At 42.9% G+C, this 24,768-nt stretch overlaps 3 protein-coding genes across 3 annotated transcripts in view; 2 read left to right on the plus strand and 1 right to left on the minus strand.

Moving 5' to 3' along the window:
• Positions 1-605, plus strand: part of LOC120552621 — a 6,285-nt gene extending 5,680 nt beyond the window's left edge. The window contains exon 6 of the mRNA XM_039790805.1: positions 310-605. Within this exon, the coding sequence (XP_039646739.1) occupies positions 310-506 (197 nt within the window). The 3' untranslated portion in view covers positions 507-605. The remainder of the gene's footprint in view (positions 1-309) is intronic.
• A 2,105-nt stretch (positions 606-2,710) lies between these two features.
• nub1 (negative regulator of ubiquitin-like proteins 1) lies at positions 2,711-15,914 on the plus strand. The gene is made up of 15 exons (XM_039790799.1): positions 2,711-2,863; positions 4,331-4,453; positions 4,551-4,718; positions 5,602-5,666; positions 5,807-5,871; positions 7,086-7,253; positions 7,521-7,603; positions 7,848-7,954; positions 8,374-8,560; positions 10,567-10,674; positions 14,325-14,477; positions 14,707-14,853; positions 14,990-15,070; positions 15,342-15,537; positions 15,714-15,914. The coding sequence occupies exons 2-15, from the start codon at positions 4,334-4,336 to the stop codon at positions 15,854-15,856; spliced, it is 1,791 nt and encodes a 596-aa protein (XP_039646733.1). The 5' UTR covers positions 2,711-2,863; positions 4,331-4,333; the 3' UTR covers positions 15,857-15,914.
• Positions 15,915-18,857: 2,943 nt separating this feature from the next.
• crygn2 (crystallin, gamma N2) lies at positions 18,858-24,755 on the minus strand. Its single transcript, XM_039790806.1, has 5 exons — positions 24,672-24,755; positions 23,615-23,706; positions 21,011-21,167; positions 20,037-20,182; positions 18,858-19,005 (listed from the first exon to the last, which is right to left on the minus strand). Exons 1-5 carry the CDS (start codon positions 24,690-24,692, stop codon positions 18,870-18,872), a joined length of 552 nt encoding a protein of 183 aa, XP_039646740.1. The 5' UTR covers positions 24,693-24,755; the 3' UTR covers positions 18,858-18,869.
• Between the last annotated feature and the right edge of the window lie 13 nt (positions 24,756-24,768).

Raw genomic sequence — 24,768 nt, forward strand, 5'->3', positions numbered from 1 at the left:
ACACACACACAGAGGTACACACAGACACACGGACACACAGACGGACAGACACAGACACATACACACACAACACACACACACACACACACACACACACACAGACACACAGACACACGATACACAGACGCACACACGGAAAGACACAAACACACACACACACACACACACAGACACACGGACACACAGACGGACATACGGACAGTCACACACACCTGGAATAAATCTCCCATGATCCTTTGCGTGATGCGTTCGAGAACCTCTGTAATATTGTATTAAAACCATTAAAACCTGTGATTTGGCCCCTAACAGCCAGCGGCGCCTCGGCGTGGACGGGTTTCAGGAAGTTGTCGGCGCCGGTGCTCCGGTTCACCCGGCAGCAGAGTGTCGGGGGGGTCGGGTCCACCACGGGGGGCCACCAGAACCAGAACTACCAGCCGTTCCCCAACAGGAAGACCCCGAGGATCTCAGAGGCCGCCCGCAGGCTCGGCATGTACTCGTCCTTCTGACGGAGAGAGAACACGCTCAGCATCATACATCTATAATATATAATCAGCATTATACATCTATAATATATAATCAGCATTATATATATCTATAATATATAATCAGCATCATACATCTATAATATATAATCAGCATTATACATCTATAATATATAATCAGCATTATACATCTATAATATATAATCAGCATTATACATCTATAATATATAATCAGCATCATACATCTATAATATATAATCAGCATTATACATCTATAATATATAATCAGCATTATACATCTATAATATATAATCAGCATTATACATCTATAATATATAATCAGCATCATACATCTATAATATATAATCAGCATTATACATCTATAATATATAATCAGCATCATACATCTATAATATATAATCAGCATCATACATCTATAATATATAATCAGCATCATACATCTATAATATATAATCAGCATTATACATCTATAATATATAATCAGCATCATACATCTATAATATATAATCAGCATCATACATCTATAATATATAATCAGCATTATACATCTATAATATATAATCAGCATCATACATCTATAATATATAATCAGCATTATATATATATCTATAATATACAGCACAGGCCAAAAGTTTGGACACACCTTCTCATTCAATGTGTTTCCTTTTTATTTTCATGACTATTTACATTGTAGATTCTCACTGAAGGCATCAAAACTATGAATGAACACATATGGAATTATGTACTTAACAAAAAAGTGTGAAATAACTGAAAACATGTCTTATATTTTAGATTCTTCAAAGTAGCCACCCTTTGCTTTTTTATTAATAAGGGAAAATCTTCCACTAATGAACCCTGACAAAGCACACCTGTGAAGGTAAAACCATTTCAGGTGACTACCTCATGAAGCTCATTGAGAGAACACCAAGGGTTTGCAGAGTTATCACAAAAGCAAAGGGTGGCTACTTTGAAGAATCTAAAATATAAGACATGTTACATAATTCCATATGTGTTCATTCATAGTTTTGATGCCTTCAGTGAGAATCTACAATGTAAATAGTCATGAAAATAAAGAAACACATTGAATGAGAAGGTGTGTCCAAACTTTTGGCCTGTACTGTATCTATAATATCATATAATATTTATAATCAGCTGATAATATCTATAACAGGGTTTAGGATCAGAGACACTGTGACCAAATGGTTTTGAGTTTAAAGACAGAATACGGAGGAAAAAAGTCCGACAAAAAGACAGAAAGTTTGAGAAAAAAATCTGAAAGAAAATAAGAATTAAAAAGAAATGTTCTCAGAATTCTGACTTTGAACTCTGAAACACGTTTGGCTCTGATTGGCCAGAATGTTTGTGGTAAAAGTCAGAATTTTTAGAAAAAATGTCTGATATTTTGATAAAAAAAAATTAGAATTGTATCTTTAAACTCTGAACTGAAACACGTTTAACATCTGGCCCTGATTGGCCGAAAATTCTGAGAAAAAAGTCAGACATTTCAAAATAAAGTTTAAAAAAAGTCGGAATTGTAACTTTTATTTTTCCGACGTTAAACTCAGAACTGAGACACATGTTTTAGTCCCGTGTGTGTCTGATCCTCTGCTGTAGATATTTACATTTAATTTCATATTTGATTTGATAAAACTGCTCTGATCTCTGAGATTCGCTGTGATTTTGTTATTAAAGCTGCTGTTTGTTTATTATTCAGCCAATAACACCACAGCAGTAAACTGTTAATTTCACTTTAATAAATAATGATTTGTCAATTGTCAAAACAATAAACAAAACAAGCAGTTTTCTGTCTCTTCCTAACTTTATTTTATTTTATATTCTTTAATATTTTAATTTAATATTATAATTTTTGTATTTTACTTTGGGTTTCCTTGTCTCTTCCTAACTTTACTTTTTATTTTACATTTTATTTTTGTCATGTTTGTCATTATTTTATTTTATTCATATTTTTAATTTTATTTAATTTTAATTTACTTTATTTGCCTGGTCTTTTTCTAACTTCTCTTTCATAGGAAAACGCAATAGACCTAGCTTTGACCCTTGTACGGCGCCGTAGTAGACCAAAGATCGTCAATATTCGGGATGACGTATTTCTCGGCTGTGACGTACCCGCCGAACTCTTCGCTTGACTTTACGTTACGTAATGTTACGTTACGTGAACTGGATCCTGGAACGCGCTCAGAGTGAGCCCTCTTCTCTCTCTCTCTCGCGCACTCTCTTCACGTTCTCCTCAAACTACAAAAACAACATCATCTCGCTGAGGGGAGTGGACGGTTAACGGAGACATTTAACGGATATTTCCGACCGCGGAGCTTTTTGTCATCGTGTCCTCAAACATCCAGGTAACTCTCGGAAACATTGAGCAGTTGAACATCGTCTCGCGGCGGATTTAAAGAGTAAAAAAACGGTCAAAAACGAGCCGTTTGAAAGCTAGCAGCTGCGATGTTCTTTATTACTGCTTTAGTGGCGCTAAATACTCCGTCTAACTTCTGTAATAACACGTTTAATTTAATGTCAGTCGCGTCTTTATACAGCCGTATTGTAGCTTTATATGTTTATTAGCATGTTAAGTGTTGACAGCTAACTATCCAGCTAGGTACATGTATTTACAAGACTGTTTAACTGTCAGATATCTGTGCTTAATGTTCACGTGAAGGCCAGAAAATATAATAAATGACGTTTTAAAGTTTGTTTCCTGTCTTAACAACCTGTTAGAGCTGATAACTCCTCTAACTAACTAATATTAGTTTCGGTTTCGGTTTATGAGAAGAAAGCACCGTTTTAAGTCACTGCTCCGTCGTCACAAACACTGGGTCCTACATTTCCCATAATGCAACTGTCTCAGCTTTCGACTCTTTCTCAGATAATTTGAGTAGTTTCCCATAACAAACGTGATTAAACGCCCCCAGAGCCAGTGAAGACACATTATTCAACAGATATTATAATTATAAATCAACTTTCACATGTGGAATATTAATGTCACGCCTCATTATATCTTTGTAGTTCATTAATCTGTTCCCCGGAAACACTTTTATTTTGAAAAATGTGATCGTGTCAAAGAGCTCCTTTCTGCCTCAATCAAAACATCAAGAAGAAGATAGGAGGTTTAGTGATGTCTGACAGCTTCTATAATCCTTCATCTGGTTCAAATATAAAGTTAAAAATGGAATAAAAAGTTTCTGACAGACAACATTAATAAAGACCACCAAATGTAACTGAGCGTTACCTTGAATAAAACCCCTCTGTCTCTCTCTCCTCTGTCTCTCTCTCTCCTCTCTGTCTGTCTGACTGCCTCTGTCTTGTCTCTCTCCCTGTCTCTGTTTCTCTCCCTCTCTGTCTCTCTCTCTGTCTGTCTGTCTCTCTGTCCATCTCTCTCTCTGTCTCTGTTTCTCTCTCTGTGTCTCTCTGTCCCTCTCTCTGTGTCTCTCTCTCTCTGTCTGTCTCTCTCTCTCCATCTCTCTGTCTCTCTCTCTCCCTGTCTCTCTATCTGTCTCTCTCTTCATCTCTCCCTCTCTCTCTGTCTCTCTCTCCCTGTCTCTCCATCTCTCTCTATCGGTCTCTCTTTGTCTGTCTCTCTCTCCATCTCTCTCTCTCTCTCTGTCTGTTTCTCTCTCCCTGTCTCTCTCTCTCTCTCCCCCCTCCCCCTCTCTCCCTCTCTCTCTCTGTCTGTTTCTCTCTCCCTGTCTCTCTCTACCCCTCTCCCCCCTCCCCCTCTCTCCCTCTCTCTCTCTGTCTGTTTCTCTCTCCCTGTCTCTCTCTACCCCTCTCCCCCTCTCTCCCTCTCTCTCTCCCTCCTTTGTATTGTCCAGACGATGGCGGAGCAGAACACCGAGGCCAAGCTGAAGTCGTGGCTGAAACAGGAGAAGATCCAGCTGTGGAACCCTCCGTACACCGAGGACGAGGACAACGGGCCGGGACAGCAGCACATGCAGGTCAGAGCTCCTCCCACTCGTCTGTTATCCCCCTCATATCCACTAAAGGCGTCCCTTATCTCCTGTGTGTTGTTGTTGTTGTTGTTGTTGTGGTCAGGGTCTGGCCGAGCGCTACGCCCCTCTGCTGGCTCTGCCGGTGGCCCAGGTCTCCGGCGCTCTGGAAGCCATCCGGCTGCAGGCGGTGAACCGAGGGAAAGGAAACAAGACCTTCAGGGAGACAAACGTGGCCACGCTGGAGCTGCTGCTGCCCAGAGACTGCAAGAAGGTGGAGACACGGGGACATTACTGGGGGAGAGACAGAGACGTTACTGGGGGAGACACAGACTCAGAGACATTACTGGGGGAGACACAGACTCAGAGACATTACTGGGGGAGACACGGAGACATTACAGGGAGACACAGAGACATTACAGGGACAGACACGGAGACATTACTGGGGGAGACACAGAGACATTACAGGGAGAGACACAGAGACATTACAGGGGGAGACACAGAGAAGTTACAGGGGGAGACACAGAGAAGTTACTGGGGGAGACACAGACTCAGAGACATTACTGGGGGAGACACGGAGACATTACAGGGAGAGACAGAGACATTACAGGGAGAGACACAGAGACATTACAGGGGGAGACACAGAGACGTTACTGGGGGAGACACAGACTCAGAGACATTACTGGGGGAGACACGGAGACATTACAGGGAGAGACAGAGACATTACAGGGAGAGACAGACATTACAGGGGGAGACACAGAGACATTACAGGGGGAGACAGAGACATTACAGGGGGAGACAGAGACATTACAGGGGGAGACACAGAGACGTTACTGGGAGAGACACGGAGACATTACAGGGAGAGACAGAGACATTACAGGGGAGACAGAGACATTACAGGGAGAGACAGAGACATTACAGGGGAGACAGAGACATTACAGGGAGAGACAGAGACATTACAGGGGAGACAGAGACATTACAGGGAGAGACAGAGACATTACAGGGGCAGACAGAGACACTGAGACATTACAGGGGCAGCAGGACTAACAGAAATGACTATATATATATATATATTTTTAAATATATATTTTTTTAATTTATTTATTTATGAATCGTGTTGTAACTGAGCCAGGTGTTTCTGTTTGTTTCTCTGTCAGGATCCAAAGAGTAAGAACCTGTTGGAGACCAGGCTGGATGTGGGGGTTCAGGAGGTAGTGGACAGGTACACACACACACACACACACACACACACACACACACACACACACACACACACACACACACACACACACACACACACACACACACACACACACACAAACATAGATCACGTGTGTTGATGTTGTTGTTCCTGTGCTGTAGGATCGGAGAGCAGTACGGCCTCAAATACATCAAACTGATCCTCAACGGGAGAACTCTGTCAGTGGGTGAGTTCAGACGCGCACACACACACACACACACACACACACACACACACACACACACACACACACACACACACACACACACACACACACACACACACACACACACACACACACACAATTTCGGCATAAAAGTTCTGTTGTTGCTGCTGACAGACTCACATTATTATTCTAAGTGTCTGACAACATTATGGGATGGATCCCTACAGAGATAGAGCTTTTAGTTGAAGAGTAAGATCCTTTTAGTTTAACATGAAACAGCCCCAAAATCCCCATCACCAAACTACACCAGACTCCATGTAAATAATCAGGACTTTTATCAGCGTAAAACACACTTCATTCAAAGTGGACAGAAACTAAATAAAACTATCAAAAGCCGTCTTGGTTCATCTTTCCACTGTTCCAACAATCACCACTCTGGTTTGGTTGAAATAAACCCTTAATTCAGCCATTTACATGTGGAGATATGCTGGCTCTATACACGCTAAAAATCCTGATTATTTACATGGAGTCTGGTGGAGATATGCTGGCTCTATACACGCTAAAACTCCTGATTATTTACATGGAATCTGGTGGAAATATGCTAGCTCTATACACGCTAAAAGTCCTGATTATTTACATGGAATCTGGTGGAGATATGCTGGCTCTATACACGCTAAAAGTCCTTATTATTTACATGGAGTCTGGTGGAAATATGCTAGCTCTATACACGCTAAAAGTCCTGATTATTTACATGCAGTCTGGTGGAGATATGCTGGCTCTATACACGCTAAAAGTCCTGATTATTTACATGGAGTCTGGTGGAGATATGCTGGCTCTATACACACTAAAAGTCCTGATTATTTACATGGAGTCTGGTGGAGTTTGGTGATGGTGGTTTCGGGGCTGTTTCATGTTAAACTAAAAGGATCTTACTCTTTAACTAAAAGGTCTATCTCTGTAGGGATCCATCCCATAATGTTGTCAGACACTTAGAATAATAATCTGAGTCTGTCAGCAGCAACAACAGAACTTTTAGTGACTCTAACTGCTGCTGAACATTAGTCCTGTAGGGTTACATTACAGCTTGGTTCTGGTTTAATACTGGACCAGTTTCACAGATTGTTGTTCACTTCAAACACTTAGGTCAAATAGGGTCCAGATTTGAAGGTGTGTGTGTGTGTGTGTGTGTGTGTGTGTGTCTGTGTCTGTGTGTGTCTCTGTCTGTGTGTTTTCAGACCAGCGTCTGGATGAGCAGGGTGTGAAGAACCACAGTAAGATGATGGTTCTGAAGGTGAGCGACACCGAGTTGAAGCAACAGCTGAGCGAGGAAGAGGAGAAGACGAAGAACCAGAACGAGAGCATCCAGAGGACGCAGAAAGGTTTCCAGATCCTGTCAGAGAGAGGTGCTTATTCATCATTTATCATGTTTTAAAAACAACAGATGTTGACGGAGGAATAAACTTAGAATGAATGAAGATCCAACAGTGTGAATGTGCGAGGACTCGTGTGTGTGTGTCTGTGCGTGTGAATGTGAATGTGCGAGGAGTCATGGTGTGTCTGTGCATGTGTGTGTGTGTGTGTGAGAATGTGCGAGGACTCATGGTGTGTCTCTGTGTGTGTGTGTGTGTGTAAATGTGTGAGGACTCATGGTGTCTCTGTGTGTGTGTCAGACGGCAGTGAAGACACGTCTCCTTTTCTTGAGATCGCCGACCAGAGAGGAAACCCGCTGAAGATCCCGCACGAGGAGAAGAAGGTACACACACACACACACACACACACACCACACACTCACACACAAAATCCACCTGTTATATCTGAGGAAAGAAGCAGAAACAGAGTAAATAATGTGTGTGTGTGTGTGTGTGTCTTTTGTGTCTTTGTGTGTGTGTGTGTGTGTGTGTGTGTGTGTGTGTGTGTGTGTGTGTGTGTGTGTGTGTGTGTGTGTGTGTGTGTGTGTGTGTGTGTGTGTGTGTGTGTGTGTGTGTGTGTGTGTGTAGGCTCTGATCCTGGCGATGGGTCTCCATGAGAAAGGTCGCTCTCTGATGAAGAAGAAGCAGTTTGACAACGCTCTGTGTCACCTGCTGCAGGCCGACCAGCAGTTCAGGTGCTGACCTCACACGCTGACATCACACGCTGACATCACACCTTCACACACTATTGTGTATGTAGTGGACGTCACAGTTACGTCACTGCAGTTGTGTGCGCAAAATGCTGTCAGTGTGTCTGTTGTTGTGCAGTAAGTGTGTCTCTAAACTGTGTGTGTGTGTTGTGGTGCAGTAAGTGTGTCTCTAAACTGTGTGTGTGTGTGTTGTGGTGCAGTAAGTGTGTCTCTAAACTGTGTGTGTGTGTGTTGTGGTGCAGTAAGTGTGTCTCTAAACTGTGTGTGTGTGTTGTGGTGCAGTAAGTGTGTCTCTAAACTGTGTGTGTGTGTTGTGGTGCAGTAAGTGTGTCTCTAAACTGTGTGTGTGTGTTGTGGTGCAGTAAGTGTGTCTCTAAACTGTGTGTGTGTGTGTTGTGGTGCAGTAAGTGCGGCTCGGCGCTGCTCAGCTCGGTGGATAACTTTGCGGTGCTGCAGCTGGACATCGTGTGGTGCTACCGGGCCCTGGAGGCCCTGTCCTGCCTGGAGGACGGGAAGCTGAGGCTGCAGAGAGCCGAGGACTGCTTCCTGCAGTGTTACGGAGAGCAGCAGCAGAGGCTGCTCATGATCAAGGTGAGACGGCACACACACACACACACACACACCTGCACGTACGCCGGGATTACACGGAACTGAAACTGAAACAAGCATGGGGAAGATTAATATGGAGTTAGAATCATGCCAAAACCTCACACACACACAAAACATGTTTTACTCACGCCCAACGATTCACAAACAAACTCAGTGTAGTACAAAACAAATTCTACAAGTACAAAAAACTGTCACGTGACTTTTGGCACTAACTTTCCGCCTTGCTGATCCACACACAACTGCAGGTACATTTTAATTCGCACTCCACAACAGCAGGTGGCGCTGTTAAGTCAATTTAAGCCTACCAGGACCATACATATATACACGTGGATTTTTTTAAACGTTATTATGGTGCATAACTTACTGGAACAAAGCTGAGCAACGTGTTGTTGCTGGTGACTAAACCACTGATTATATATAGATGTATATTGAAGCGATGCTGGCGTTAAAGACCCGCTGATCGTTGTCTGATTCTCTGAAATGAATGCCGGCATTGCATTGTGGGAAATCGGCTTTGCATGCGCCCAACTCTGATCATATCGTGTTCTGTCTTACAGCCTACTGTAATATTTCACCAGTAATAAGACCAAAATAATATTATTAAAGTAAAGAAATGCATACTATGATAATATCTACATATATGTTGCTAGATGTAGTATTATAGTTTAAAAAATATCAAAACAACAAAGCAGCTTCCCTGGCCGAAATAGACCGAAATAATAACATTAAAAGAAATACAATTAAACCATGATAAGATCTGGTGAATAAATGTTGATTAAAACAGCGGTTATTGGGCTAAAAATACCAATAATAGCAAAGCTGTATCCAGCTTCTCTGTACAGAAAGAAACGTGCTGTGATCAGGGAATCTGTGCGTAGACCACAGATGATGATGTCGTTGACCTACATGCATCGCATCCGTGAGCCCGTAACAGAATTTTCGGCAAATCTGTGAAACTGCCACAGATACTGAGTTAAGGGGCCGTGTTCATTTCACAGAACTCAGTGAGACCGGCAGCCTGTAGGCTACTACGAAGCAAGATCAGCATGCTGGATTTCTTTCAGTTACCCCTTATTACCCCTCTTTCAGTTTTATCTTATTACTGGTGAAATATTACAGTAGGCCTATGCTGTAAGACAGAACACGATATGATCAGAGTTGGGCGCATGCAAAGCTGATTTCCCACAATGCAATGCCGGCATTCATTTCAGAGAATCAGACAACGATCAGCGGGTCTTTAACGCCAGCATCGCTTCAATATACATCTATATATAATCAGTGGTTTAGTCACCAGCAACAACACGTTGCTCAGCTTTGTTCCAGTAACTTATGCACCGTAATAACGTTTAAAAAAATCTGCGTGTATATATCTATGGTCCTGGTAGGCTTAAATTGACTTAACAGCGCCACCTGCTGTTGTGGAGTGCGAATTACAGGACATTTGTTAGAAAATTTACCTGCATTTGTGTGTGGATCTGAGGGCATTTGTGTGTGGATCAGCAAGGCGGAAAGTTAGTGCCAAAAGTCACGTGACAGTTTTTTGTACTTGTAGGATTTTTATTTTTGTACTTGAAGGATTTTTTTTTTTCCGTACTTGTAGAATTTGTTTTGTACTTGAAGGATTTTTTTTGTACTTGAAGGATTTTTTTTTGTACTTGCAGGATATTTTTTGTCATTGAAGAAATATGTTTTTGTATGTGTAAAACATACTGTATTTGTTTGATAGGTAGGTTTCTTATTTGCAGAACAAAATGCATTAGTTTGTGAATGATGTTTTGTATTTGCAAACCACACTGAGTTTGTTTGTGAATCGTTGGGCGTGAGTACAACACGTTTTGTGTGTGTGTGTGTGAGGTTTTGGCATGATTCTAACTCCATAGATTAATACCACGTTACATCGTGATCATTGAAACCTCTCAGACAGAATCCAGTATATTATCATTACACACGGTTCATTATTAACTCTGTGTGTGTGTGTGTGTTTCCAGGGTAACACAGGCAGAGAGGAGGTGCTGTTCCTGCGGCTGTACCTCCTCCAGAGTCTCCTCTCCTACCTCGAAGGAAACGACGCCCAGGCTCGACACCAGCTGTCCAAAGTAACTCTCAGCTGATTGTTAACCTTTAAAGGGATACTACGCCACCGTTTGTTGAAATAGTTCTTATCACGGTCTCCCCTGGCTGGAGGTAGGTGGGCCAACACATTTTTTGTCTCAGTGCAAGTAATTAGGTTGTTTTTAGTTGGCTCAATTTTACTCACAACATGCTAACCGGAAACATAGGATTCCATTCACTACGCTAAGCTAAGTGAATGGACCTCACTAAGACCTCACTAAGACCTCACTAAGACGCTAAGACCTCACCTATCTACAGCTAGGGGAGACCCCACCTATCTACAGTTAGAGGAGACCCCACCTATCTACAGCTAGAGGAGACCTCACCTATCTACAGCTAGGGGAGACCCCACCTATCTACAGCTAGAGGAGACCTACCTAACAGCTAGGGGAGCCCCACCTATCTACAGCTAGAGGAGACCCCACCTATTCCAGCTAGGGGAGACCTCACCTATCTACAGCTAGGGGAGACCCCACCTATCTACAGCTAGAGGAGACCCCACCTATCTACAGCTAGAGGAGACCTCACCTATCTCCAGCTAGGGGAGACCCCACCTATCTACAGCTAGAGGAGACCCCACCTATCTACAGCTAGAGGAGACCTCACCTATCTACAGCTAGAGGAGACCCCACCTATACTACAGCCAAAGGAGACCCCACCTATCTACAGCTAGGGGAGACCTCACCTATCTACAGCTAGAAGGAGACCCCACCTATCTACAGCTAGAGGAGACCTCACCTACTCTCCAGCTAGAGGAGACCCCACCTATCTACAGCTAGAGGAGACCTCACCTATCTCACAGCTAGAGGAGACCCCACCTATCTACAGCTAGGGAGACCCCACCTATCTACAGCTAGGGGAGACCCCACCTATCTACAGCTAGAGGAGACCCCACCTATCTACAGCTAGGGGAGACCTCACCTATCTCCAGCTAGGGGGACCCCACCTATCTACAGCTAGAGGAGACCCCACCTATCTACAGCTAGAGGAGACCCCACCTATCTACAGCTAGAGGAGACCTCACCTATCTACAGCTAGAGGAGACCCCACCTATATACAGCTAGAGGAGACCCCACCTATCTACAGCTAGGGGAGGCCCCACCTATCTACAGCTAGAGGAGACCTCACCTATCTACAGCTAGAGGGAGACCCCACCTATCTACAGCTAGGAGACCCTCACCTATCTACAGCTAAGGGAGACCCCACCTATCTACAGCTAGAGGAGACCCCACCTATCTACAGCTAGGGGAGACCCCACCTATCTCCAGCTAGAGGAGACCCCACCTATCTACAGCTAGAGGGGACCTCACCTATCTACAGCTAGGGAGACCCCACCTATCTACAGCTAGAGGGAGACCTCACCTATCTACAGCTAGGGGAGACCCCACCTATCTACAGCTAAGGGGGGCCCACCTATCTACAGCTAGGGGAGACCCCACCTATCTCCAGCTAGAGGAGACCCCACCTATCTACAGCTAAAGGAGACCCCACCTATCTCCAGCTAAAGGAGACCTCACCTATCTACAGCTAAGGGAGACCCCACCTATCTACAGCTAGAGGAGACCTCACCTATCTACAGCTAGAGGAGACCTCACCTATCTACAGCTAGAGGAGACCCCACCTATCTACAGCTAGGGAGACCTCACCTATCTCCGCTACAGGAGACCCCACCTATCTCCAGCTAGGAGACCTCACCTATCTACAGCTAGGGGAGACCCAACCTATCTACAGCTAGAGGAGACCCCACCTATCTACAGCTAGGGAGACCCCACCTATCTACAGCTAGAGGAGAGCCCCACCTATCTCCAGCTAGAGGAGACCCCACCTATCTACAGCTAGAGGAGACCCCACCTATCTACAGCTAGGGGAAACCCCACCTATCTACAGCTAGGGGAGACCTCACCTATCTACAGCTAAAAAGAGGAGACCCCACCTATCTCCAGCTAGGGGAGACCCCACCTATCTACAGCTAGAGGAGCCCCACCTATCTACAGCTAGAGGAGACCCCACCTATCTACAGCTAGAGGAGACCTCACCTATCTACAGCTAGGGAGACCCCACCTATCTACAGCTAGAGGAGACCCCACCTATCTACAGCTAGAGGACACCCCACCTATCTACAGCTAGAGGAGACCCCACCTATCTACAGCTAGGGAGACCCCACCTATCTACAGCTAGAGGAGACCCCACCTATCTACAGCTAGAGGAGACCCCACCTATCTACAGCTAGGGGAGACCTCACCTATCTACAGCTAGAGGAGACCCCACCTATCTACAGCTAGAGGAGACCCCACCTATCTACAGCTAGAGGAGAACCTCACCTATCTACAGCTAAGAGGAGACCCCACCTATCTACAGCTAGGGAGACCTCACCTATCTACAGCTAGAGGAGACCCCACCTATCTACAGCTAGGGGAGACCCCACCTATCTACAGCTAGAGGGAGACCTCACCTATCTACAGCTAGAGGAGACCCCACCTATCTACAGCTAGGGGAGACCCCACCTATCTACAGCTAGAGGAAAACCTCACCTATCTACAGCTAGGAGACCCCACCTATCTACAGCTAGAGGGAGACCCCACCTATCTACAGCTAGGGAGACCCCACCTATCTACAGCTAGAGGAGACCTCACCTATCTACAGCTAGAGGAGACCCCACCTATCTACAGCTAGAGGGAGACCTCACCTATCTACAGCTAAGGAGACCCCACCTATCTACAGCTAGGGGAGACCCCACCTATCTACAGCTAGTAGGAGACCTCACCTATCTACAGCTAGAGGGAGACCCCACCTATCTACAGCTAGGGGAGACCCACCTATCTACAGCTAAGGGGAGACCCCACCTATCTACAGCTAGGGAGACCTCACCTATCTACAGCTAGGGGAGACCTCACCTATCTACAGCTAGGGGAGACCCCACCTATCTACAGCTAGGGGAGACCCCACCTATCTACAGCTAGAGGAGACCCCACCTATCTACAGCTAGAGGGAGACCTCACCTATCTACAGCTAGGGGAGACCCCACCTATCTACAGCTAGAGGAGACCCCACCTATCTACAGCTAGAGGAGACCTCACCTATCTACAGCTAGGGAAGACCCCACCTATCTACAGCTAGAGGAGACCTCACCTATCTACAGCTAGGGGAGACCCCACCTATCTACAGCTAGAGGGAGACCCCACCTATCTACAGCTAGAGGGAGACCTCACCTATCTACAGCTAGAGGAGACCCCACCTATCTACAGCTAGGGGAGACCCCACCTATCTACAGCTAGAGGAGACCCCACCTATCTACAGCTAGAGGAGACCCCACCTATCTCCAGCTAGGGGAGACCTCACCTATCTACAGCTAGAGGAGACCGTGATAAGACCTATTTCAACAAACGCTGGAGTATTATTCCTTTAAATACTGTCAAAGTCCACAGAGCTGAGGACTCAGAGTCTTTGAAATCACTTCTTCTGTCTCACCTGTCGTCCTTTGGCTCTGCAAAAACATAACAACAAAAAACTCAGTTGTGTGTGTTAGGTGGAATCTGTGTACATACGAAAAGAGTCATAATGTGTGTGTGTGTGTGTGTGTGTGTGTGTGTGTGTGTGTGTGTGTGTGTGTGTGTGTGTGGTGTGTCTCTGTCAGGTGGAGTCTCTGTACAGCCGTCTGTGTCTGGACTCTGAGAAGATGTCTCAGCTGATGGTTCTCGGGTTCACAGAGAGAGAAGCTCGACTCGGCCTCCGAGCCTGTCAGGGAGACCTGGAGGAGGCAGCCATCCACATCAGCAACCAGAGACAGGTCTCACACACACACACACACACTCACACACAGACAGACACATACAGAGTGTACCTTCAGCAGCACCCTATACTGTCATTACTTTTTTAATCACCTATTTTAAATCAAACTCTTTCTGTTCAACGTTAAATACAATTCCCGTTCCAATAATAAATAAATATACATAGAGTGTTTATTGTGTTGTTGTCAGTATATTGAACCCAGCGGTGTGTGTGTGTGTGTGTACCAGGAGCGAGAGGAGCTGAAGCAGAGAGAGAGACAGAAGAGGAGCAGAAGGATGGAGGTGATCTCTACGCTCACAGAGCTCGGATTCTCCCGCAGAGACGCCGCCAGAGCTCTGCAGCTCGCTGACGGAGACGTGGACAAAGCTTACGCAGTCAGTGTCTGTCTGTCTGTCTGTCTGTCCGTCTGTCTGTCTGTCTGTCTGTCTCCTCTCCTCTGTCTGTCTGTCTGTTGTAATATTTGAAGGAGTGAAGGTTGAGGAGAGAGTTGAACTTGTTCTCTGTCTCCAGATCCTGTTGGACTCGAGTCAGGCTGCTCAGGCAACCAATAACAACACAGAGGGAGCACTCAGTCCAGAGAAGGTGGACCAGGTACCTGTCTGTCTCTGTCTGTCTGTCTGTCTGTCCAGAGAAGGTGGAGCAGGTAATGTTTACAGGCCTGAACCTTTTCAGAACCAATCAAACGTGTGTGTGTGTGTGTGTGTGTGTGTGTGTGTGTGTGTGTGTGTGTGTGTGTGTGTGTGTGTGTGTGTGTGTGTGTGTGTGTGTGTGTGTGTGTGTGTGTGTGTGTGTGTGTGTGTGTGTGTGTGTGTGTGTGTGTGTGTGTGTGTGTGTGTGTGTGTGTGTGTGTCTGTGTGTCCAGCTGCTGTATCTGGGCTTTGAGAGGGACGTCTCTGAGGCAGCCCTGAGACTGACAGCCGGAGACGTCCAATCAGCGACTCAGCTGCTGCTGGACAACCAGGGCGTCCTATCAGCGGAGCTGCTGTCTGAGTCCCCGCCCTCCACCTCCTCCTCACCGTCCTCTGAGGAGCCCAGCACCTCCTCCTCCACGTCCACAGGTACCACACACTCAGTTTCACTCACTCTCTCTCACACTTACTCTCTCTACTCTCTCTCTCACACTTACTCTCTCTCACACTCACACACTCTCTCTCACACACTCACTCTCTGTCACACTCTCACTCTCACTCTCTCACACACTCTTTCTTATTATTAATAATTGTGTTGTTGCCAGAGGACAACGAGCTGGTCAACGAGGTGCTGGAGGACATTTCTCGCCACGAGGAAGATTACCTGGACCTGACGCTGGAGGAGGAGAGTCAGCTGATCCAGACCATGAAGATGTACCTGAGCAGAGGACACACACGCACTGTGTGACACGCACAACCACACACACACACACACACACACACACACACACACACACACACACACTGTGTGACACATGCACTCGCACACACACACACACACTGTGTGACATACATGCACGCAAGCACACACTAACTACACACACACACACTCTCACACACTAACCATACACATGCACGCACACACACACACACTGTGTGACACACATCCAGTTATCCATTTAAAACGGTACTGGTGATATTTTCTGCACTTTTTTTTTGTAGTAAACTTCAAAGTGCCAACAGCTGCAGAAATAATGACTTCTTCTTTAAGTTTCATTAATCAGCAATAATTCATAATTCAGCCGAGTCACAGAGATCAGAGAAAGAAATGTTTGATTAGATTCTTAGAGAGGTTTTGTGTTGGCAGCACTTTTCCCTTTTTATTATTATGATTCTTCCTCCGAACGGATGAATATTATTTTCTAAATGAAATCATTGGTTGTTTATTTTTGGAGAAACCAAAGGAATGTTGTTTGTTTGTTTAAAAAGCTGCTCAAAGTGATTTTATTTTTATTTTTTATTGTTCTGACGGCAAGAAGCAAAGTTTAGTGTTTTGTGACGTTTTGATTTTAAATTAATTTGATGTTAATGTTGAGTTTGGTGTCTCATGTTGACAATAAAAGGAAATGAAGGTTTTTGTTTGTGTGTTTTTTTATTTTTTTTTAAAGATTATTTTTTTGGGGGCTGACAGTGGATGGACAGTAAAGGTGGGAGAGAGGCTTTTTTTTGTAAGGTTTTCATTGCTTTTGTTTTCAGCTTTTTGGGACAGTTTTCTCAACATTTTTGTTTTCAAGTTTTTCCGACAATTTTTGATGTTTGAGTTTTTTTTGACAGTTTTATTTTGACGTTTTTGTCGCCTTTTTCCCCCCACATTTTTCACCTTTTGACATTTTTGCTTTGGAGTAATTTTGTTTTTACACTTTTTAAATCCATGCAGTCCCAGGACCTCTTTAGATAGTTGGAGATCTCAAATCCCCCTTCTGCATGATAGTCGCTTGATATTAAATTACCATGAAACTATTTTTCAAGTCATTGAGTCATTTTTCAAGTAAAACCATTTTCTGGTTTGTCTCTTTTAATAATAGTAATAATTTCTATTTATAGGAACAAAAACGACCCAAAATAACTCAAGAGATGCAAAACAATCATTGACCACAAGGGGGCGCAATATGGCAACAAATAGACAATAAACCAACAAACAAAGAAGAAAAATGACTTATTACTTTAAGTGTGTGACAATATTATGGGATGGATCCCTCCAGAGATAGACCTTTTAGTTAAAGAGTAAGATCCTTTAAGTTTAACATGAAACAGCCCCGAAATCAACATCACCAAACTCCACCAGAATCCATGTAAATAATCAGGACTTTTAGCGTGTATAGAGCCAGCATATCTCCACCAGACTCCATGTAAATAATCAGGACTTTAGCGTAATTAAGAGCCTATCTCCACAGACTCATGTAAATATATCAGACTTTTAAGCTTAAGACACTACAGACTCCATGTAAATAATCAGGACTTTTAAGCGTGTATAGAGCCGCATATCTCGTCCAGACTGCATGTAATACAATCAGGACTTTAATCATTGTAAAACACACTTCATTCAAAGTGGACAGAAACTAAATAAAACTACCAAAAGCCGTCTTGGTTCATCTTTTCACTGTTCCAACAATCACCACTCTGGTTTGGTTGAAATAAACTCTTAATTCACCCATTTACATGGGAAAAAAGTGGCTCTATACACGCTAAAAGTCCTGATTATTTACATGGAGTCTGGTGGAGATACTGCCGGCTCTATACACGCTAAAAGTCCTGATTATTTACATGGAGTCTGGTGGAGATATGCTGGCTCTATACACGCTAAAAGTCCTGATTATTTACATGGAGTCTGGTGGAGATATGCTGGCTCTATATACGCTAAAAGTCCTGATTATTTACATGGAGTCTGGTGGAGATATGCTGGCTCTATACACACTAAAAGTCCTGATTATTTACATGGAGTCTGGTGGAGATATGCTGGCTCTATACACGCTAAAAGTCCTGATTATTTACATGGAGTCTGGTGGAGTGTTTAATCTTATATCAACGTGTTCATACGGGAGAAAAACCATATGTCTGTAACCTTTTTAATTTTCGATTATAACAGCAAGTCACTGCAGAGAACGTCTGCAGGAAAACTTTCAGTAAGTTTAGATATTTAAATACACGCAGTGTTGCCAACACACATATGTTGGCGGCACGTAGAAATAAGATACGTTTATTTGATTTAGCACCTTTTCACTTGATAAAATCGTTAAAATAACTGAACGTAAGCTGGAATGTGTGTGTTTGTGTGTGTGTATTAGTTGGGGGGTTAAAATAAAATATGTCGATAACAGCCTCAGAATTTCGATATCGATAGATTTCCGATTAATCATGCGGCCCTAGGATGAATAATATAAAACTAGGCTTTTTCAGAAGATTTTGTAGCTTTTTTTCCCAGAGTTCTTTCCAACAATTTCTTCTGTTTTTATCATAGTTTCAAGAATTCTTTTTGGGCAAATTTTTTTCGTTTTCTGTCGATTATTTTCCAAGTTTTTTTAATGATTTGTTTCTGACTTTTTTCTAGCTTTTTGTCCTTTTGTTTGGTTTTTTGTCGAATTTTTTCCCATGCATTTTTTAAATGTTTTTTTCTAGATTTTTTAAGCTTTTTCTGACATTTTTGTCACTTTCTGCTTTTACTCTGGCGGTTTGTTGCCTTTTGGCATTTTTTTCCTCGGAATTTTTATTTTTTTTAATGTTTTTGTCTCTTTTTAAATCCATGCAGACATGGCCCCCCCCCCCCTCGAGATAGTTGGAGATCTCAACACAACACAATGATGTTACGTCCTTGTATCGAGTCGACACAAAACAACACATAGGCAAAGTGTTTGATAAAAAACCAGTTGTCTTCTCTGATTGGTTTATTTATGGTACATGATTACAGTGTTGGGGGGGGGGGTTTAGAAGTAGTTGACGACCCTGCGGATGGACTGGATGTTGGGGTTCTGGGCCTGCCACTCGTTGTGGCTGCAGTAGTCGCCACGTTCAACGATGTACATACGACCACGGAAGTTTGGCTCCTCGTACATCACCCAGCTGCACACGTAGAGAACACACATTAGCAACAATTTTATATATATATATATATATATATATATAAAAAAATATATATTAAATATAAAAATATATATAAAAAAAATATATTAAATATAAATATATAAAAAAATATATATAAAATAAATAAAAAATATATATTAAATAAATAAAAATATATATAAAATAAATAAAAAATATATATAAAATAAATAAAAAAATATATATATATATATATATATATATATATATATATATATATATATATATATATATATATATATATATATATATATATGATTCACATTTCAGAGCATGAAACTGTTTAAAGAACTTAAATTATGTATTTAGAGTGGTGTGTGTGTCTGTTTCTGTGTGTGTGTGTGTTCTTGTTTAACTATATTTGTGGGGTCCAAAAACCGTGAGTCCAGTATACTTATGGGGTCCCGACAGCCTTGTGGGGACCAAAATGCTGCTCCCTCCAAGTTTAAAGGGCTGTTTGAGGGTTAAGACTTGGTTTTAGGATTAGGGATAGAATTAGGTTATGGTTAAGGTTAGGGTAAGGGTTAAGGTTAGGCATTTAGTTGTGATGGTTAAGGTTAGGGTAAGGGTTAAGGTTAGGCATTTAGTTGTGATGGTTAAGGTTAGGGTAAGGGTTAAGGTTAGGCATTTAGTTGTGATGGTTAAGGTGAGGGTAAGGGTTAAGGTTAGGCATTTAGTTGTGATGGTTAAGGTTAGGTTAAGGGTTAAGGTTAGGCATTTAGTTGTGATGGTTAAGGTTAGGGTAAGGGTTAAGGTTAGGCATTTAGTTGTGATGGTTAAGGTTAGGGTAAGGGTTAAGGTTAGGTATTTAGTTGTGATGGTTAAGGTGAGGGTAAGGGGCTAGGGAATGCATTATGTCAATGATGGGTCCCCACAAAGATAGTGCCACAAACCTGTCTGTGTGTGTGTGTGTGTGCGTGTGTGTGTGTGTGTGTGTGCGTGTGTGTGTGTGCGTGTGTGTGTGCGTGTGTGTGTGTGCGTGCTAGACTCACGCTCCGTCTCCGTAGACCTTGAGCGAGTTGATGCAGTTCTTGGAGAAGCCGCGGCTCTGCAGGAAGGGACAGTCGTCGCAGATCTCCACACACTGACCTGAGAAGTTACAGGCCTCGAACAGCTCGATGCGGTAGTGCTCTCCATGCTGAAACACACACACAAAATGGAAATTGAGCTGCCAGTTTTGATAGAAATAAGCTATATCTGGGAAGCAGAACTGCATTAACATTCAATTGAGCTAGAGCTCACCAGAGCTAGACTAAAGGAAGCTAACGGCCGTGTGTTAGCGCCTGTCTTCCACACTGGAAACACTCGCTGGCTGCTGCCAGAGAAAAGAGAGCTAGGTGACCGTGAGGAGACGTGTCTTCGGTTAGCATCACTTCCTCTCCATTTAAACAGGGTTTGCATGTATTGGACACAGTGTTTAGGGGTGAATCCCTCTAGAAAATGTGATGTTTTTCAATAAAAGAAAAGCAGTTTCATATCATTTTGGACCTACTCTGAAGAATCTAAAATATAAGACATGTTTTCAGTTATTTCACACTTTTTTGTTAAGTACATAATTCCATATGTGTTCATTCATAGTTTTGATGCCTTCAGTGAGAATCTACAATGTAAATAGTCATGAAAATAAAAAGGAAACACATAGAATGAGAAGGTGTGTCCAAACTTTTGGCTTGTAATTAATAAATAAATATATATAAATATAATATATATATATAAAATATATATATATATATATATATATATATATAAAAATATATATATATATATATATATATATATATATATATATATATATATATATATATATATATATATATATATATATATATAAAATATATATAAATATATATATAAAAATATATATAAATATAAATATATATATATATATATATATATATATATATATATTTTATACACACACACACACACAGTATATAGTATACAGTATAACCCCGTGTGTGTTTACCATGCGGACGGGCTTGCAGGATCCCATGTGGTCGTTGTGGGAGTTCCACCTCTGGAACTCGGGGTACTCTCCGTGCTCCAGGATGTACTGCTGGCCCTTAAAGTCGGGGTGGTCGTAGCAGATCCAGGCTCCGCTCTCCACACGGATAGAGTTCACCCTGAAAACACACACAGAGAGACCTTTAGGGGGTCCCAACACAGCAGGGGGCTTTAAAACACACACCCAGAGACTGTTAGGGGGTCCCAACACAGCAGGGGGCTTTAAAACACACACCCAGAGACCGTTAGGGGGTCCCAACACAGCAGGGGGCTTTAAAACACACACCCAGAGACCGATAGGGGGTCCCAACACAGCAGGGGGCTTTAAAACACACACCCAAAGACTGTTAGGGGGTCCCAACACAGCAGGGGCTTTAAAACACACACCCAGAGACCGTTAGGGGGTCCCAACACAGCAGGGGGCTTTAAAACACACACCCAGAGACCGTTAGGGGGTCCCAACACAGCAGGGGGCTTTAAAACACACACCCAGAGACCGTTAGGGGGTCCCAACACAGCAGGGGGCTTTAAAACACACACCCAGAGACCGTTAGGGGGTCCCAACACAGCAGGGGGCTTTAGTTATCATCCACCTGTCCAAACTCTGACTCCAGAAGAGATATTACAGCATTTCATTTGAGAAATGTATTTACTATTTTAATCATAAATAAACAAAGACTTTGGTGAATTCATTCAAAGCGCCGAAACAATTTGTTTTTCGTGAAGAGCCAACATCAACGTTTCAGCTTCAGCGCCAAATTCTCTCCTCACATGTCGCTCCGGGACAGATTTTGTTCTGAACATTTTAACATGAAACTTTAAAAGGTGAATTTAAGAAGCTGTGTAGAGTAGGGCTGCTCCCTCTTACTCCATTAGTCATGTCTGATGCTGTTTTCATGCTGAATGACTTATTTCCAAGAAACGTACGAGCTCATCTCTGGTAAACACAAGAATTAAAGTGGTGCTTTAACACGACTCTTTGTGGAGAAACTTGATTTACAGATCTGTCGATTAAATCAACTAATCGATTAGTCGATACAATTGAATGAGTGTTAGTCCACTAAGAATTTCTTTAATCGAGCACAGCCCTAGTGTAGAGACGCCCTCAGAGCTCCGAGGGGTTTAAAGTGAGCTCAGACAGAAGCAGCCGATCCAGAGGGAGGTCACCTCACGGTGCAGATCCACCTGGCCGTGCAACGCCTCTGGGTGACGTCAAGCGACTTTTAACGCGCCCGCAAAGCATCCCGGGAAGGAGGCGCTGCATTTTGCGTCCAAAAACCTGGCCGATGAATCCGTTGAACGTGACGCGACTATCCAACAGAAGTGGTCAAAAATCTTTTAAACTGACCTTTGTTGATCTGAAATGAAGACCGATTCAGCAATCTTCAAATTTTTTCAGAAACAAGTTTCTGGTGAACTATCTTCGTAAAATATGAGATCGGATTCTGAACGAGCCGCTCATTATTGCTTTTGAAATTCAGGAGCAGTCAGACCCATGTGACGCGTTCGTCCAATCAGCTGCCGGTCGTGGGCGTGGAGCATCAACCATGATAAGAGAACGGCCGTCAACGAGGGGAGGCATCACGACGCCACGCCTCAGTCGAGATCGCAAAAATGGATCTGCAGCGTTACGTGGAACCTGCCTCGGTGATTGGTGCATACACACATATTAAACATTAATACGAATAAACAATAAATACAGAACCAGAGTCACAGGTACATATAGATAAAGGAGGCTGAAGGGGTTATATAGTATATAGCAGTGTTTCTCAAATGGGGTTACGTGTACCCCAAGGGGTACCCTGGAGGCCTGCAGGGGGTACGTGAGCGTTTCTTTCTAACTTTTTGTCGCTGTTATTTAAGTTTGTCACTTTTTCAAAGTTTTTGTTGCATTTCGTCACTATTTTCGACCATTTCTTGCCTTCATTCCTTCCTTTTTTCTACGGTCTTCTTTTTTTTTTAATCCAAGTTTGTTGCTTTTTTCAAAAAACAATTCCGCCTTCTTCAAGGTTTGTGACACTTTTTTCTAAGTTTGTCTTCCTTCTTTCTACTGTGTTTCTTTTTTTTTTACAAGTCTGTCGCTGTTTTTGATACTATTTTCCACCTATTCTTGCCTTACTTCCTTCTTTCTACCGACTTTTTAGTTTTTTTTTTTTTTTTCCATCAGCATTTAAATGTTTTTCAGTTACACGGCTGTTTGGTAACTATCGCTGGTCTTAAAAACACAATTCAAATGGGGTACATTATTGAAAAAAGTTTGAGAACCGCTGGTATATAGTATATACTGTATAGTGTATAGTATGTGTAATGCTGAATAATATGATAAAACCAAGAGGACAAAAGACGCAAAACATTGAAGAGAGAAGACAAAATGATACTAATAAAATCAATAAGTAGAATAAACTAAATAAAGATAAGTCACATGAAAGCAAGTCTATAAAAATGACTTTTAAAAAGTGATTTGAAGGAGTTTACAGACTGGAGCAAGAGAACTAGAGTCAGCTTCAGCTTGAGTTGCTTCCCGAGTGAAGAGGTGTGTGTGTGTGTGTGTGTGTGTGTGTGTCACCTGTTCATGAAGCCGCGGTCCTGGAAGTTATCACAGTCTCCTCGCACCTCCAGCTTCCTGCCGGTGAAACATTTCCCCTCGTAGAAGGTGATCTGGAACCAAGAAACACACACGGTGATGTCATCCTGCTGCTCACACTTCTGTGTGTGTGTGTGTGTCTCTGTCTGTGTGTGTGTGTGTCCGTGTGTGTCTGTCTCTGTCTGTCTGTGAGTGAGTGTGTTTGTGTGTATCTGTGTGATGCAACATAAATGTCCAAATGTATAAATAATGTGTCTGATCCAACTGTAATAATTTAAACTTTTCCCTGAATTAATTAAGTTGTCCAGCAACTCGCCTGCTATTGGTTCAAACCTCAGTGGGCGGGACATCTCCATCCTCTCTCCTACAGAGTAGATCAACCGTATCCAAACTTATCTGTAGTTTCCTGTTCCTGTTCCCAGTTACTTGGAAGATCAACTCACTGGCTTTTGGGTCAAATTAATTTCAATATTTATATCTCAAAATAAAGCAGGAAGCTGGAAACTGAATCTATGATCTGTAGGTGGTTACGTCCCAGTTTAGCAGCAAGATTTTAACACCTGAACCAGAAAAATATACAAGATGCAACTTTTCTCTAAAACAAGATGCCGTCATATTGACATTAAAAACTTATAAATAAACTGAATATTTCCCCTCAGAACTACAGAAAGAACTTCACACCAAACTCCTTTTAAAAACTAAGCAATTTAAATGCAGGTGACACTAAGTAACGCAAAACTTTTGACATGAATTTGAATTACATTTTGAAATTGTCTACTTCAACAGACTCCTAAAAGAGTGAAGTCTGAGAGTTTAGTGTGTGTATGGTGTGTGTGTGTGTGTGTGTGTGTGTGTGTGTGAGTGTGTGTGTGTGTGTGTGAGTGTGTGTGTGAGAGTGAGTGTGTGTGAGTGTGTGTGTGAGTGAGTGTGTGTGAGTGTGTGTGAGAGTGAGTGTGTGAGAGTGTGTGTCTGTGTCCACCCAGCAGCTGAATCTCCAGATTTAAGCCCGTGTTGCTGCAGCTGATGCCCCGTCACTCACCTTTCCAGAGTACTGCGACATGTTTGCCCACTGACTGTTGTCCAACCTGGCCCACAACCACACACACAGTGTAACAGAGAAAAAGTTGGACAGCCCA

Source organism: Perca fluviatilis, chromosome 22 (genome assembly GCF_010015445.1).
Source record: "Perca fluviatilis chromosome 22, GENO_Pfluv_1.0, whole genome shotgun sequence".
NCBI lineage: Eukaryota > Metazoa > Chordata > Actinopteri > Perciformes > Percidae > Perca > Perca fluviatilis.

Coding starts and splice junctions, on each gene's coding strand:
- nub1 (XM_039790799.1), top strand. CDS start 4,334: ATGGCGGAGCAGAACACCGAGGCCAAGCTGAAGTCGTGGCTGAAACAG. Junction 4,454..4,550: donor CGGGACAGCAGCACATGCAG/GTCAGAGCTCCT, acceptor TGTTGTGGTCAG/GGTCTGGCCGAGCGCTACGC. Junction 15,071..15,341: donor GTCCAGAGAAGGTGGACCAG/GTACCTGTCTGT, acceptor CTGTGTGTCCAG/CTGCTGTATCTGGGCTTTGA.
- crygn2 (XM_039790806.1), bottom strand. CDS start 24,692: ATGTCGCAGTACTCTGGAAAG. Junction 21,168..23,614: donor GACCGCGGCTTCATGAACAG/GTGACACACACA, acceptor GTGTGTTTTCAG/GGTGAACTCTATCCGTGTGG. Junction 20,183..21,010: donor CCTGCAAGCCCGTCCGCATG/GTAAACACACAC, acceptor TGTGTGTTTCAG/CATGGAGAGCACTACCGCAT.